At 41.0% G+C, this 16,191-nt stretch overlaps 1 protein-coding gene across 6 annotated transcripts in view; it reads left to right on the forward strand.

Annotated features, from left to right (window-relative positions):
- Window positions 1–16,191, forward strand: part of RBMS3 (RNA binding motif single stranded interacting protein 3) — a 780,234-nt gene that overhangs the window by 153,874 nt on the left and 610,169 nt on the right. For 4 of the 6 annotated variants that reach the window (XM_061127659.1, XM_061127656.1, XM_061127658.1 and 1 more), the window contains exon 2: window positions 1,556–1,728. In XM_061127659.1, the coding sequence (XP_060983642.1) occupies window positions 1,556–1,728 (173 nt within the window). The remainder of the gene's footprint in view (window positions 1–1,555; window positions 1,729–16,191) is intronic. The other 2 variants (XM_061127661.1, XM_061127657.1) reach the window with 1 other exon arrangement.

Genomic DNA, 16,191 nt, shown 5'->3' on the forward strand with positions numbered 1-16,191 from the left:
AAGAAACCCCCACTGGCTGTTGGATAGGTACTCACCTCTCACCCCTGATAGAATAGCTGATGAATATTCAGGTTAGAAGTCTCCAACGTGTCCCCACTGGAATCATGATGGATGCATTCACTGTATATTTATATAGCATTCTAGATGATAGTTGAGAGAATCTAGGATAGATTTAAAGGTTAAGATCACTGGGACTTCCCAAGTGGAGCTAGTGGTAAAGAACCCGCCTGCCAATGCAGGAGATGTAAGAGACACGGGTTTGATCCATGGGTTGGGAAGATCCCCTGGAGGAGGAAATGACAACCCATTCCAGTATTCTTGCCTGGAAAATTCCATGGACAGAGGAGGCTGCCAGGTTACAGTCTATGGGCTGCAAAGAGTTGGACATGACTGAGTGCACACACAAAAGACAGATATGACTCACAAATATCATGATTGTCATTATTATTCTTGCATTTTTGATATTGCTAACACTTATTGTTCAATTAATGATGCCCAGGAACCAGTCTATTTGCATTATTAGCTCACTGAGTTTTTGTAAAGACCCTACGGCATAGGAGGTGGCTAATTTTTCCTCCTCATTTTCATGAGACTGTTGCATCTCAGAGAGGTTCAGGTACCATCCAAAGGTCACACAGCCAATAATAGACACATCAGGGACTCAAACCCAGTCGGTCAGTGTATTTTCAGAACTTTTGCAGATACGCCTGTTTGAAAAGGAAATAAAGAATAACAGTGTCTGCTAATTCAGGCATACATGGGTATAAAGATCCTCACATTGTATTTTCCCAATTCATTGAGGGTCATCTTATCATTTCCATTTTGTCATAATAGTGCGACAAGTTAGACCAATGTTTCTTTCCTGAGAAAGATTTCTCTGCTCTGGAGGATACTTGGCAGCGTGTGGACACATTTTTGACCCACAGCTGGGGGAGGGATGCTACTAAAATCTGGTGGGTACAGGCCAAGGATGCCGCCACCTCCCTGCAGTGAACAGAACAGCCCCCGCGAGAAAGAATTATCCCGGCAGTTTTGTCAGTAGTGCCTAGACTTAAGACTTTGGATCACAGTGACTCTGATAGAAGAAAACAGTGGCTCAGTCCGCAAGCAGAGCGTTCACCGTGAAGAAGCAAATTTGGGAATGGGGGAACAAGATAAAGATAGAGGCATTCATTCACTGGTAGATTCATAGCATCTCTATTCATGGAGTGATCACAGTGGAGAGTGATGGTGAGGAAAACAATATGAGGAAGTTTCTTTGGAGGAAAGGAGGGAATGCAGAGTAGCGGCAAAAGCAGAGATGCCTGGCTGTCGAAGGTGAGCTAGGGGCAGAGCCCTGGTGCACCAGGAGGGAACCGTGCTGGGCTGATCCAGAGGCAGAGGCAGAGCCAGAGGGCGGGAAAGAGGAAAGGATGTCCTCAGAAGTGCCCCGGAGCGGAGTATGCGTGTGTGGATTGAGGAGGCCGAGAAGCTCGCGGTGCTTTTGAGTGGCTCTGCTGGCCTGGGAATAGGGAGCTGGCTCTGTTTTTCCAGTAACAGCCTTTTCTGTTTCCAGCAGTCCTATGCACCAGCTCCCCACCCCATGGCTCCTCCCAGCCCCAGCACAAACAGCAGCAGCAACCACAGCAGCAGCAACTGCAGCGGGGAACAGTTGAGTAAAACCAACCTGTACATTCGAGGCCTCCCACCAGGCACCACTGACCAGGACCTAATCAAGCTGTGCCAACCGTAAGTGCCCCCCCGTTCTCTGCGCCACTTCCCACTGCATCCTCGCCTGCCCCTCTGGGCTCACCCACGTGGGGCTGGGTTTTGTACCCAACGTACCCTGCGAGAAAGACTCTGCGGCACAAATGGGACTTATGTTTGAGATCTGAGTCTAGCTTATTTGGGGGAATGGAATTTGTCTGCCTTTTGCTTTGAAAGAGAAGGGTTTCGAGCAGAGGGACATAGGGGTGCTGGCTGAGGTGCACATATTGACTGGGACGATGAGGAGCAATCGTGGAGTTGGGTTATCACACCTGTGGCCGGTGGGATCCCACACCTGTGGCCGGTGGGACTTCACACGTTGTGGTTGGTGAGTTCTCACACCTTGTGGCTAGAGGAATCATTGATGAATCTCATGAAAGAAACTGCTTTTTTTTTTTTTTCCTTTTTTTTAAGAGAAGTATTAGTGATGCGAATCACAAAAACTCAGAAGTTGTAGATTTCAGGATGGTCACTTGCTAGTTGCAAAGCTTTTCTGGCCAGTTCTTGTTTGGTAAATATAAGTTCAGCTGGGACCAGGTAATTGGAAGATTAGAAGGCTAATCCTTTCGTATCCTTGAAAACATCTATTTCCAAGTCCACTAAATATATTTCTCACCAAGGCCAAGAACCACAGTCACCAAGTAGTTTTATATTTCCCAAGAAATATGGTAGTGATTAAATGCCCTTCCAAAATGTTTTCATTCATCTACTGACTACCAACACTTATGTTATTAACTCTCTTATTTATGTGCAAGTCAATTAAACATATTTAAGTTTATCCTCCAAATAATATGAATAATGGATAATGAATTAAGAATCATAGTCCTTAATTTTAGATTGCTGATTATTTTCAAAGTAGTATCAGTGCAGCTATTTGTTATTTGATTGTGCCTTAGCTGGGTATTTTTAAATTAGGGAAACTATTACTCAGTTTTTCTTTTGCTCTTTTGCAATGCTTTTACAAGAAGGTTGAGAGGATATTTATTTTGTAAATTTTCCAACCTCTAAAATATTGGAAGAGGAAAACAAGGCAGATAGTATTTATTTGCCTTTGTCCTGGTTTTGAAGATTGGGAACAAATACAAAACAACAGGAAATGGCAGATTAGACAAAACAGAAATACCTAACATAATCATACATAATCAGTTGACAGGGCAGTATGTAGATTAGGGAAGCCCCCTCCCCCAGGCTACTATCAACTGCCTTGATTTGTGAAAGAGGTAAGACAGAACATTGGAAAATAAATACTTATTTGAAAGCAGTTTTTTAAAAAAGAAAGATGCCAGGGCTAAGACATACAAATATGTTAGGTTTTGGTCAATAAAATGTTGAAGTTGGGAATTGGTTGGTAAATCACTCAACAGTTTTTTTACTTCTTGCTACTGTTAGAAAAAACTATAAACTATTTTGAAAAATAAGGTCATTGAAGAAATGAAAAATGATAGACTTTACATTAGAAGCTTCAGATGAAGAATCTCCTGGAATGGATACTGATGTGAAGAAGTAGATTGGTTGTTGTATTTGTGTGTGAATCTCATTCATAAAAATAGTGGTAGGTATTAAGGAAAGATTCTTTCCCACTGCTCTCAACCACTCAGAGAGCTTGTGGAAGGAAGCACAGATGTCTGGGCCCCTGAGATTGCAATTCACTAGTTCTGGGGTGGGGCCTGAGAATGTGAATTTCAGCAGTTTCCCTAGTGTTGTCATGAGGCTGCTGGTTTTCTGAGAACAGCTTCTTGAATTAAAAAAAAAAAAACAAAAAACACAACCTAAAAGTTGAAAATTGTGTTCCATTTGGTGAACTTGCTGAGGACTCAAGCCTGGGTGAGTGACAGCCTCTCAGGTGGCTCTGAAGGGCTGCTCCAAAGAGACAAGAGAGAAGTCAGTGATATCCACAGAGCTTTTGCGGCAAAAACCCAGGAGTCAGAACATCAAACGATTACTGTTAATTAAAGAAAACTAGACTTCTCACGTTAACGAATTAGTGTTTTTCTGTGTACAGGAAAAATGCAAGAATCTGGGCTCATGGAAATCACCCCTTGGGTAGGTTTCTTACCTCTGGGTCAGTATCCTGCCGCTCTCCCTCCTGAATCCCGTCAATGTGCACAGTCAGGGCGGCTACAGCGGCTGATGGCTTGGTGTCCAAACGTTTACTGATATGTCAGGAACATTTTTCATCCACGTCTCTCTACAATAATATAAAGACCACTGATTATTCCTAAAGCAAGAAGTCTCACTTAATACTTGAAGGCATTGCAGGTGGAACCCTGTGTATTAAAACCTGCTTGGCCACTTTGTGATCTTGTGGCAAATGACTTACTTGTCTTTGAGCCTCTGTCTCTTCTTATATGGTTATTTCTAGGTTCCCTGTCATACCAGTGCTGTGCTGCAGCTGCCTCTGAGTAGGGCACCTGAGCCAGTGGTTAAATATTCACAGATTCTGTACATGATTTGTTACAGTCTCGGTAGCTTGAAATCAGCCATGATGGGAGTATTCATATCACAGGAATCATCAAGGCCTGTAAATGAGGACTTCTAAAATTCTAGATATATAGTTTTTTGAGAGCTGGTTTATGAACATACACCATATAATGATGTAACATTCTACTATGGATTTCTGTATCAATGTCCATTTCTGCAAAGAACATTGCCAGAAATGTATAAATGGGAAGTGTTACTAAAAGTCTGCATTGGCATTATTAACTCAGGAAGTGAGCAGTGGCACAAGAACATTATGTTTGAGGGAAAAAAAGTTTTTTCGTGTTTCTTCTGTGCATTTGAGAAACATAAAGAATGCTAAGGGCACCAAGCGTGATGGTTGCTTGTTCATATTAATTTTTTGCTGGCTAATAAGATCTGGCCTATACTATTGATATTGTAAAAATGTTTGTGGGTTCTTTGGTTTACTAAAGTGGTCTGGACCTGGGGTTTATTGCTGAGATTTGCTTTCTTGGAGAATTTTAGAGAACTAACGTGACCAGGTAGGATAATGTGGAGGAATTAGACATGCGCTGAGAGTTTGGTATTTCACTTCTGGCTGTGCCATCAGCTGGTATGTGGCCCTAGGCAAGTGACTTGTTCCCCCTTAATTTTGGCTTTCCTCATATATAAAATGAGGGCTATAGTCCATGGGGTCACAAAGAGTCAGACACTACTGAGCGATTAAGCACATACACAGAAGATTTATGCAGATTTTCTTTGGAATGTTTTTAAAAGTGTGAAACCCTTTAAAATGTTTTTTAGTTGTACTAGTTTCCTTTGGCTGCCGTAATAAATTACCACAAACTAGGTGAGCTTACATATCAGAAATTTATTCTCTCATGGTTGTTGTGGCCAGATGTCCAAAATCAAGCCCGTGCTCCCTCCAGAGGCTCTGGAGGAAAATCTTCCCTTGCCTCTTCCAGTTTTGGGTGGCTAATGGCATTCTTTGGGTTATGGCCACATATCTCCCTGTTCTGTCTTCACATTACCTTCTGCTCTGTGTACTTAATCTCCCTATGTCTCTCTCCTATAAGGACACTTTTGTTGTAATTTCAAGCACACTGAAATAATCCAGGATAATTTCATGTGATGAGCCTAGACTTAATTATGTCTGTAAGACCCTTTTTCCAAATAAGGTAACATTCAAAGGTTCTGATGATTAAGATATGGACATATCTTTTTGGAGGTGAACTTCAGCCCACTACAGTCTGCCTTCTGGATGCCCAAATTTATGTCGGTCCTGTGTGCAAAATATATTCACCCTACCCTAACATTTCCCAAAGTCTCAAACCTAAAGTTTAAACTCGCATCCAAACGTCATCAGTTCAGAAGTCCCAGATCTCATCTAGATCATCTAAATCAGCAACAGGTGAAATCCCTGGGGAAAAATTCCTTTGCATCTATGAATCAGTGGAACAAGACATCAACAGGGCTCCTGCTTCCAAAATGCAGTGGTGGGACAGGCATATGATAATAGTTACAGACATTCCTATTCCAAAAGGAAGAAAATGGAACAGATATAGAAATTTTTTGATGATTTTAAGAATTTGGCCAGGCAGAATCCCCTTCCCTAGTGGCTCAGATGGTAAATGTGAGAGACCGGGTTCGATCCCTGGGTTGGGAAGATCCCCTGGAGGAGGGCATGGCAACCCCCTCCAGTATTCTTGCCTGGAGAATCCCATGGACAGAGGAGCCTGGAGAGCTGCAGTCCATGGGGTGGCAAAGAGTCAGACACCACTGAGCGACAAAGCACATATATAAAATAATGAGTTTGTACCTGATAAGTTTTTTAAATTTATTTTTTAACTTTTTATTTTCTATTTGAGTATAGCCAGTTAACAATGTTGTGATAGTTTCAGATGCACAGCAAAGGAACTTAGCCATAGATACACACGTATCCATTCTCTCCTAAACTCCCCTCCGCTCCAGGCTGCTGCAGAACATTGAGCAGTTTCCTGTGCTATACATCTGTATATGCCTATACAGGCCCTTGTCGGTTGGCCATTTAACATACAGCAATGTGCACATGTCCATCCCAAAGGCCCTAACTATCCCTTTCCCTCATCCTCCCCCCTGGCAACCATAAGTTCTTTCCCTAAGTCTGCGAGTCTGTTTCTGTTTTGTAAATATGTTCATTTGTATCATTTCCTTTTAGATTCCACATATAAGGGATGTCATTGGATATTTCTCCTTCTCTGTCTGACTTACTCAGTATGACAATCTCTAAGTCTAATGTTGCTGCAAATGGCCTTATTTCATTCTTTTTAATGGTATACATGATAATCTTTTATTTTTTTAGTTTAAAAGTCTGAGAGTTCATTGAGGCTCTCATTAGTTAGCAGTAAAACCCAGTCTGGCCACCTTTCACCAGCTCCCTTTTGCAGTGTTGGCAGAGCCACCGCCTGAACTGGTTCGCCTGCCTGAATATGACCTGAGGGCTGGGGGTGCCTTTGCTAGTGACCCTCCTGGAGCACTTGTAAAATCCTGGTTTCCTTTCCCGCAGTGGTGATCTCTAACAGTGCGCATCACTATTTGAATTAGCATTCTTCTAAAGATTCAAATTATTTTGCATATTTTGCATTCGTACTACTCATCCAACACTTTAAAATAATTTCATCTACAAAACAGATAATACTGGTAGGTTTCCATGATCTTGTCATCAGGATCAATTTTTCATGGTTATTCCTGTGAAATTACCAGAACTTGCAGAGTTTCTGTTTCTTTATATTAGAGGAAATGCAATATTTGCTAATATCCAGAGCAATAAAATAATAGAAAACAGAGATATATTAAAAAGGCATAAACATATCAAATTATCTGGCATTAGAATATAATAGCCATATGAATACTAATGAACAGCAAGAAAATGATATTACAGGAAAGAAATTGCATTATTTCTCAATGTATAATCTGAAAGCAAATTCTTATTAAGGGATTCCATTCACATTTATCATCAAAGCTGCTATGGTTGGATCACAAATAAAGTCAAAGGAAAGAAAGCATAGACATGAAGAATGGTTTTACTGTATGGAAAATCTCTTTAGTTATATCTGGATTCCATATATATGTGTTAGAATCTGATATTTATTTTTCTCTTTCTGACTTACTTCGCTCTGTATAATTGGTTCTAGTATTTTGGATGAATACATGGCTTGTGTGTCTTGTAGGAAATACTAGAGTTAAAGACCTTGTAATGTCTTTATCTTGAGAAAACTCAATAAACTTTGTCTTTTCAATCATGAAATAATCACAGAGCACCTATGTTGCATTGAAGGCTCAGTGGTGAGTACATCGTTTAGACAAAGGTGTTGCTTTAGCAGAGATTATATTCTAATGGGGAAAATGGAAATCAATGAAATGATTGTATGCTCTGATATAAAATTGCAACTGCAAGTGAAAAACAAAAGAAAGGAATGTGGAAATAAGAGGGTTTGTAACATGGGATGAGGCATTGTTAGGGCAGTGGGGGAAGGATTCTCTGATCTAAGATCAGAAGGAGTAGGAATGAGTATAAGTAAATGAGGAAGGCAGGAGCAGCTCTGTGCAGACCGACGGCTGGAGAAAACATGGTGGTTTTAGCAGAGAGAGGGGTGGGAACTGGGACAACACGGTCTGGAAGCATGGAGGGATAAGGTGGCCCTTCGTATGTCATGTTGGGAGCTCTGTTTCAGTTAAGGAGTCATTCAGTTGTCACAAACAGGAAGGAGACAGGGTCAGATTTTCTGTTCCAAGAGATAATTCTGACTCCAGATAGAAAGGACCCTCTAAGGTCAAGGAACAGAATAGGATAGTTCAAGAGTGAGCTGGAAACAGAACAACTTACAGTCACAGAAGAGGGTGTAAGAATAAATATTTGTGGTGGGAAAACAATTGTATGTAGTGAAAGATGCCCTTTTTATGTGCATTTATTGTTGCATTAAACAACAAGGACTTGAGAGACAATTGATCAAATGAACTCCAAAAGAAACAGCAGAGCAGCACAGAAGAGGACCCAAGTTGGCTGATGTTTAACTTCTTGTTCTTACCTTGTCATCAATGGGTCATCAGTATACTATTAAATATTTAGTGGCTGCAGTATTTAAAGGACTTAAAGCAACTATAGTGAAAGCTGAAAATCCAATTGATTCTACAATTATATTCATGGGATGGGTTATCAGTGGGATACTCTAGGTAGAATACTTGGGTTATGCACCATTTATGCATAGCTCAATGGAGAAGGCAATGGCACCCCACTCCAGTACTCTTGCCTGGAAAATCCCATGGACGGAGGAGCCTGGTAGGCTGCAGTCCATGGGGTCATGAAGAGTCGGACACGACTGAGCGACTTCGCTTTCACTTTTCACTTTAATGCATTGAAGAAGGAAATGGCAACCCACTCCAGTGTTCTTGCCTGGAGAATCCCAGGGATGGGGTCGCACAGAGTCGGACAGACTGAAGTGACTTAGCAGTAGCAATGCATAGCTCAAAGCGGGGGGATATGGAAATGAAGGAAAAACAAATCTGGCTTAAAAAAAGAGAGCATTACAACTTTTTTGTACCAAGTAGAATGGTGATGTGATGATTTTTCACATATTAAAGTCTATTTCCTACCTCAAAGAAACTGATTACTTCTACAACATGAGTCTTAACATCCCATTGAAGCACATTGAAATTACTCTTGGGGCTTCCCTGGTAGTCCAGTGATTTGAGAATACACCTTCCAATGTGAGGGATGGGGGGTTCGATCCCCAGTCCGGGAACTAAGATCCCACATACCAGGGGGCAACTAAGCCCGTGCTGCAAGTACTGAGCCTATGTGCTCTGGAGCCTGCACCCCACATCGAAGACCCAGTGCAGCCAAAAAAACCAAAAAATCACTCTTGGAAAATAAAGCCACATATTTAACATAATGGACAGAATTTTTAATGGGAAGTAAAATCGCTAATATGTTTATGTTTTCTGCATCTACCGTTTATCTAAGCATTCTCATCACTTATACATTTTAATTAACACAGTACTTTCAGAAAGCCCCAGCCAGATTGCCCTCACCTCAGTCGTGTCCAGCTCTTTGCAACTCCATGGATGGTAGCCCGCCAGACTCCTTTGTCCCTGGTATTTTCCTGGCAAGAATACTGGAGTGGGTTGCCATTTCCTTCTTGGGGGATCTTCTTGACCCAGGGATCGAACTCGTGTGTCCTGCATCTCCTACATTGCAGGTAGACTCTTTACTGCTGAGGCACCAGGGAAGCCCACCTTCTCGTCATTAAATGAATGTTTTATTGCTTATGAGCAAGGGCTTTGAAGTCAGCTGGGTTTGACATCCTGGTGGCTGTTTAGACTTGGACAAGCCTCTTAATATGTCAGAGCCTCAGTATTCTCAACTATGATTCAGTAACTATCATCCCCACTCTATACCGGGTTGTTCTGAGCATTAAAGAAGGTAATAAAAAACTTTTATTTTTTTATTACATGGTATGTAATACACAGTAAATGTTAATAATCCCTGTAAATATAACAATGTAATATCAATGATAATTATTTATTCATCACAAACCAAATACTATGTGTGGTTTCTAATACATACTTGGCAGCTATAACTCTGCATAAATCTGAATTATCATAGGTAACAAGGTATCAAATCTATGCTGACTCAGGGAATTTAGGCATCCAGTTTTCGCCTCAGAAGCATTTTCTCATTTAAATTACACAAAGACAGGGTTCAAAGCGCCTCAAACCCACCTCCTCCTCACTCCTGCCACCGCAAAGACACATTACACCTCGAAAGCGGCTGCGTCAGTGGAGTCTGACTTTCAGGAGAAAACTACTCACAAATTTCCTTAGGTTTTATTAGAAGGAACTTTTAAATCTTCATTGACATGGGACGAAAGAACTGAAAAAAAAAGTTCCAGTCACCTTTCTTTTTTCTTATTTATTCAGTTTCTTTGGAGTGGATGATGACTTGTTTTCCTTTAGTTGTATCTGAACCGTTTGACATATTCCTGTGACAAGGTTACTTTTAAATTAATAAAAGGTTTGATTGTGTCAGTGCATTTGTCAAAACTGTCTGACGCCACATATAATGGTCCATATAATGGACCCTGCACTCAGAGCCCCGACGGCACTCGAGTCTCCTCTTATTAGTCCGTGTTCACAACTTAACCAGATATCCGACAGGGTTGGGTCAATAGCAGGGAGATGAGCTTGGGCTCACATACTCCTACTTCGTCCCCCTGGCTTTCCACTGCGGGATTTTCTCCTCTCTTGTTAAATGTGAAAGTGACATTTACAGCTTCCTTCTAAACGGGGCAATGCTAGGATGTCAGAGCTTGAACAAGAAAAACATTTACCCAGGAAAATGAAGGGTAGGACACCTCCTGGTCCTCGGAGGTGATTGGAAGCCCATGTGCACCTACCCTCTAGTTCCTCTGCCTTTCCTTCACTGTTTCACGTGAGAACAGTTCACTGCACTGCCTGATGCTGGCCTTAATTCCAGATTAAACACTTGGAGGTGAGGGCAATCTGGCTGGGGCTTTCTGAAAGCACTGTGTTAATTAAAATGTATAAGTGATGAGAATGCTTAGATAAACGGTAGATGCAGAAAACATAAACATATTAGCGATTTTACTTCCTATTAAAAATTCTGTCCATTATGTTAAATATGTGGCTTTATTTTCCAAGAGTGATTTTTTGTTTTTTTTTGGCTGCACTGGGTCTTCGATGTGGGGTGCAGGCTCCAGAGCACATAGGCTCAGTACTTGCAGCACGGGCTCAGTTGCCCCCTGGTATGTGGGATCTTAGTTCCCGGACTGGGGATCGAACCCCACATCCCTCACATTGGAAGGTGTATTCTCAAATCACTGGACTACCAGGGAAGCCCCAAGAGTAATTTCAATGTGCTTCAATGGGATGTTAAGACTCATGTTGTAGAAGTAATCAGTTTCTTTGAGGTAGGAAATAGACTTTAATATGTGAAAAATCATCACATCACCATTCTACTTGGTACAAAAAAGTTGTAATGCTCTCTTTTTTTAAGCCAGATTTGTTTTTCCTTCATTTCCATATCCCCCCGCTTTGAGCTATGCATTGCTACTGCTAAGTCACTTCAGTCTGTCCGACTCTGTGCGACCCCATCCCTGGGATTCTCCAGGCAAGAACACTGGAGTGGGTTGCCATTTCCTTCTTCAATGCATAAAAGTGAAAAGTGACAGTGAAGAGAAAGGTAGCCTAAGTCCTGAGATCTCAAACCTACGGCTGCCCTGGAAAATCCCTGAAGAGCTTTAAAAAATACAGATGCCTGGATCTTAACCACCCCGTTTGCTAGTTTGGGGTCAGCGTATACACTGAGATTTCTTAAAAGGATGCCTTGTTGTTGTTTTTGTTGTTCAGTCCCTAAGTTGAGTGCAACTCTTTGCAACCCCATTGACTGTAGCCTACCAGGAATTTCCCGGCAAGAATGCTGGAGTGAGTTGCCATTTCCTTTTCCAGGGGATCTTCCTGACCCAGGGATTGGATCAGACCCATGTTTCCTGCATTGGCAGGCTAATTCTTTACCCACTGAGCCACCTGGGAAGCCAAAAGTCTTTTAGGCAATTCTGTACATAGCAAAGTTTGAGAATTTCCTTGTGGACACAGTGGGGGAAGGAGACAGTAGAATGACCTAAGAGAGTAGCACTGATATATATACGCTAGCGTGTGTAACACAGATAGCTAGTGGGAAGCTGCTGTAGACCTCAGCGCTCTATGGTGACCTTAGAGGACTGGGGTGGGGGGCGGTGGTGGGAGAGAGGCTCAAGAGGGAGGAAGTATATATATGCCTGTGGCTGATTCACACTGTACTACAGCAGAAATGAACCCACACTGTAAAACAGTTATCCCCCAGGAAGAACAAACATTCTGAGACAAAAAAAAACCAAAACAAAGAAACTTTGAGTATCTCTGAAGTAAATAATGCCACACTAACCAGAAAGCATAAGTTAATTTTCTGTTTTAACTCTTCCAGAGACTCTAGAATTGTCATAAGATTTACCAGCCTGCTTTCAATGATTCAGTTCAGTTCAGTTCAGTCACTCAGCCATGTCCAACTCTCTGTGACCCCATGAACCGCAGCACGCCAGGCCTCCCTGTCCATCACCAACTCCTGGAGTCCACCCAAATCCATGTCCATTGACTAGGTGGTGCCATCCAACCATCTCATCCTCTGTCGTCCCCTTCTCCTCCTGCCCTCAATCTTTCCCAACATCAGGGTCTTTTCCAATGAGTCAACTCTTCACATGAGGTGGCCAAGGTATTGGAGTTTCAGCTTCAGCATCAGTCCTTCCAATGAACACCCAGGACTAATCTCCTTTAGGATGGACTGGTTGGATCTCCTTGCTGTCCAAAGGACTCTCAAGAGTCCCAACACCACAGTTCAAAAGCATCCATTCTTCGGTACTCAGCTTTCTTTATAGTGCAACTCTCACATCCATACGTGACTACTGGAAAAACCATAGCTTTGACTAGACGGACCTTTGTTGACAAGCTAATGTCTCTGCTTTTCAATATGCTATCTAGGTTGGTCATAACTTTCTTTCCAAGGAGCAAGCATCTTTTAATTTCATGACTGCAGTCACCATCTTCAGTGACTTTGGAGCCCAGAAAAATAAAGTCAGCCACTGTTTCCACTATTTCTCCATCTATTTGCCATGAAGTGATGGGACTGGATGCCATGATCTTAGTTTTCTGAATGTTGAGTTTTAAGCCAACTTTTTCACTCTCCTCTTTCACTTTCATCAAGAGGCTCTTTAGTTCTTCTTCACTTTCTGCCATAAGGGTGGTGTTATCTGCATATCTGAGGTTATTAATATTTCTCCCGGCAACCTTGATTCCAGCTTGTGCTTCTTCTAGCCCAGCGTTTCTCATGATGTACTCTGCATATAAGTTAAATAAGCAGGGTGACAATATACAGGCTTGACGTACTCCTTTTCCTATTTGGAACCAGTCTGTTGGTCCATGTCCATTTCTAGCTGTTGCTTCCTGACCTGCATACAGGTTTCTCAAGAGGCAGGTCAGGTGGTCTGGTATTCCCATCCCTTTCAGAATTTTCCACCGTTTCTTGTGATCCACACAGTCAAAGGCTTTGGCATAGTCAGTAATCAGTGATTCAAGAGGCTTATATTCTATTAAGATAGTTATGGGGGATAAATTGTATTTTCTGATCACAAAATGGGGTTTTTAGATTAGGCACATCTAAATCAAGTTTTTAAAATCAAGTTCTTAAAAATCAAGTTCTTAAAGTGGTACGTCAGAGTTCTTTAAAGAATAATGATTTTCGTAAGTCAAGCATTTCTTCAATATTTCAGTTTTTAAACTTTGCATTTAATTGATGATTAAGTAAGAAGTTCTTCCTAGTTTGACTCCTCTTATTAAACTTCTCTACATGTGTACTTTTTCCTTGCTGACCCCCAAAAAATACTAGCATCTTTTAACATTTTGGGGACATCCTGGAAATTAATGTTCCACTGACTCATGATTTCCATGATTTACTTATATTTCAATTGCAGATAGCTAATGATACTTTCTGTTTCATTTATCCACAGATAGAGGAAAAAATGAAACCATTGAAAGCACCAGTTAACTTAGGTTACTATGTTGGTAGTAGCACAAAAAAGCTGGATGTGCCAAGTCAAGTTTTAGAGATCTGGGAGAAATGGAATTCCAGGCAGATATTTTGCTAAGTGCTTGAAAGTTTGATGACTTGGAATTCAAGGACAGGACTCTGGCAAGTTCACATGGCATCTTGATTTTCAATTTGCCCAGTGATCTCCTAATTACAAAATAGAGCTTGCTCTTTTTAGAACTTTTTATTCAATCTCTCTGTTACTTGATCCTGTTGACTTTGCCTTTCTTCTAGAAACTTATTTTCTCCTTGGCTGGCATATCCTAATTCCTGGGTCTCCTCCTGGGATTTTGTCTTCTGGCTTCACTATCTGCCTCTTGAATATTTTTGATGTTTTAAGAATTCAGACCTCCTCTTTTCTCACTCTGTAAACTCTCTGCTCTCCTCTACTTAAATAATTTTAGCTATTCTGATATTCTGAAAGAGATGGGAATACCAGACCACGTGACCTGCCTCTTGAGAAACCTGTATACAGGTCAGGAAGCAACAGTTAGAACTGGACAGTAACGATAACTCTATATGCAAAACAGAAAAACAGACACAGATGTACAGAACAGACTTTTAGACTCAGTGGGAGGCGAGGGTGGGATGTTCTGAGAGAACAGCATTGAAACAAGCATACTATCAAGGGTGAAACAGATCACCAGCCCAGGTTGGATGCATGAGACAAGTGCTCAGGGCTGGTGCACTGGGAAGACCCAGAGGGATGGGATGGGGAGGGAGGTGGGAGGGGGGATCGGGATGGGGAATACATGTAAATCCATGGCTGATTCATGTCAACGTAATGCAAAAAAACACTACAATATTGTAAAGTAATTAGCCTCCAACTAATAAAAATAAATGGAAAAAAAAGTAAAAATAAAAACTACTGGGATTTATGTCGGAGAGTGTTTTGCCTATGTTCTCCTCTAGGAGTTTTATAGTTTCTGGTCTTACATTTAGATCTTTAATCCATTTTGAGTTTATTTTTGTGTATGGTGTTAGAAAGTGTTCTAGTTTCATTCTTTTACAAGTGGTTGACCAGTTTTCCCAGCACCACTTGTTAAAGAGGTTGTCTTTTTTCCATTGTATATCCTTGCCTCCTTTGTCAAAGATAAGGTGTCCATAGGTTCGTGGATTTATCTCTGGGCTTTCTATTCTGTTCCATTGATCTATATTTCTGTCTTTGTGCCAGTACCATACTGTCTTGATGACTGTGGCTTTGTAGTAGAGTCTGAAGTCAGGCAGGTTGATTCCTCCAGTTCCATTCTTCTTTCTCAAGATTACTTTGGCTATTCGAGGTTTTTTGAATTTCCATACAAATTGTGAAATTCTTTGGTCTAGTTCTGTGAAAAATACCGTTGGTAGCTTGATAGGGATTGCATTGAATCTATAGACTGCTTTGGGTAGAATAGCCATTTTGACAATATTGATTCTTCCAATCCATGAACACGGTATGTTTCTCCATCTGTTTGTGTCCTCTTTGATTTCTTTCATCAGTGTTTTATAGTTTTCTATGTATAGGTCCTTTGTTTCTTTAGGTAGATACACTCCTAAGTATTTTATTCTTTTTGTTGCAATGGTGAATGGTATTGTTTCCTTAATTTCTCTGTCTGTTTTTTCATTGTTAGTATATAGGAATGCAAGGGATTTCTGTGTGTTAATTTTATATCCTGCAACTTTACTATATTCATTGATTAGCTCTAGTAATTTTCTGGTAGAGTCTTTAGGGTTTTCTATGTAGAGGATCATGTCATCTGCAAACAGCGAGAGTTTCACTTCTTCTTTTCCTATCTGGATTCCTTTTACTTCTTTTTCTGCTCTGATTGCTGTGGCCAGAACTTCCAACACTATGTTGAATAGTAGTGGTGAGAGTGGGCACCCTTGTCTTGTTCCTGATTTCAGGGGAAATGCCTTCAATTTTTCACCATTGAGGGTGATGCTTGCTGTGGGTTTGTCATATATAGCTTTTATTATGTTGAGGTATGTTCCTTCTATTCCTGCTTTTTGGAGAGTTTTAATCATAAATGAGTGTTGAATTTTGTCAAAGGCTTTCTCTGCATCTATTGAGATAATCATATGGTTTTTATCTTTCAATTTGTTAATGTGGTGTATTACATTGATTGATTTGCGGATATTAAAGAATCCTTGCATTCCTGGGATAAAGCCCACTTGGTCATGGTGTATGATTTTTTTAATATGTTGTTGGATTCTGTTTGCTAGAATTTTGTTAAGGATTTTTGCATCTATGTTCATCAGTGATATTGGCCTGTAGTTTTCTTTTTTTGTGGCATCTTTGTCTGGTTTTGGAATTAGGGTGATGGTGGCCTCATAGAATGAGTTTGGAAGCT

The sequence above is a fragment of the Dama dama genome, chromosome 24 (genome assembly GCF_033118175.1).
Source record: "Dama dama isolate Ldn47 chromosome 24, ASM3311817v1, whole genome shotgun sequence".
Taxonomy (NCBI): Eukaryota; Metazoa; Chordata; class Mammalia; order Artiodactyla; family Cervidae; genus Dama; species Dama dama.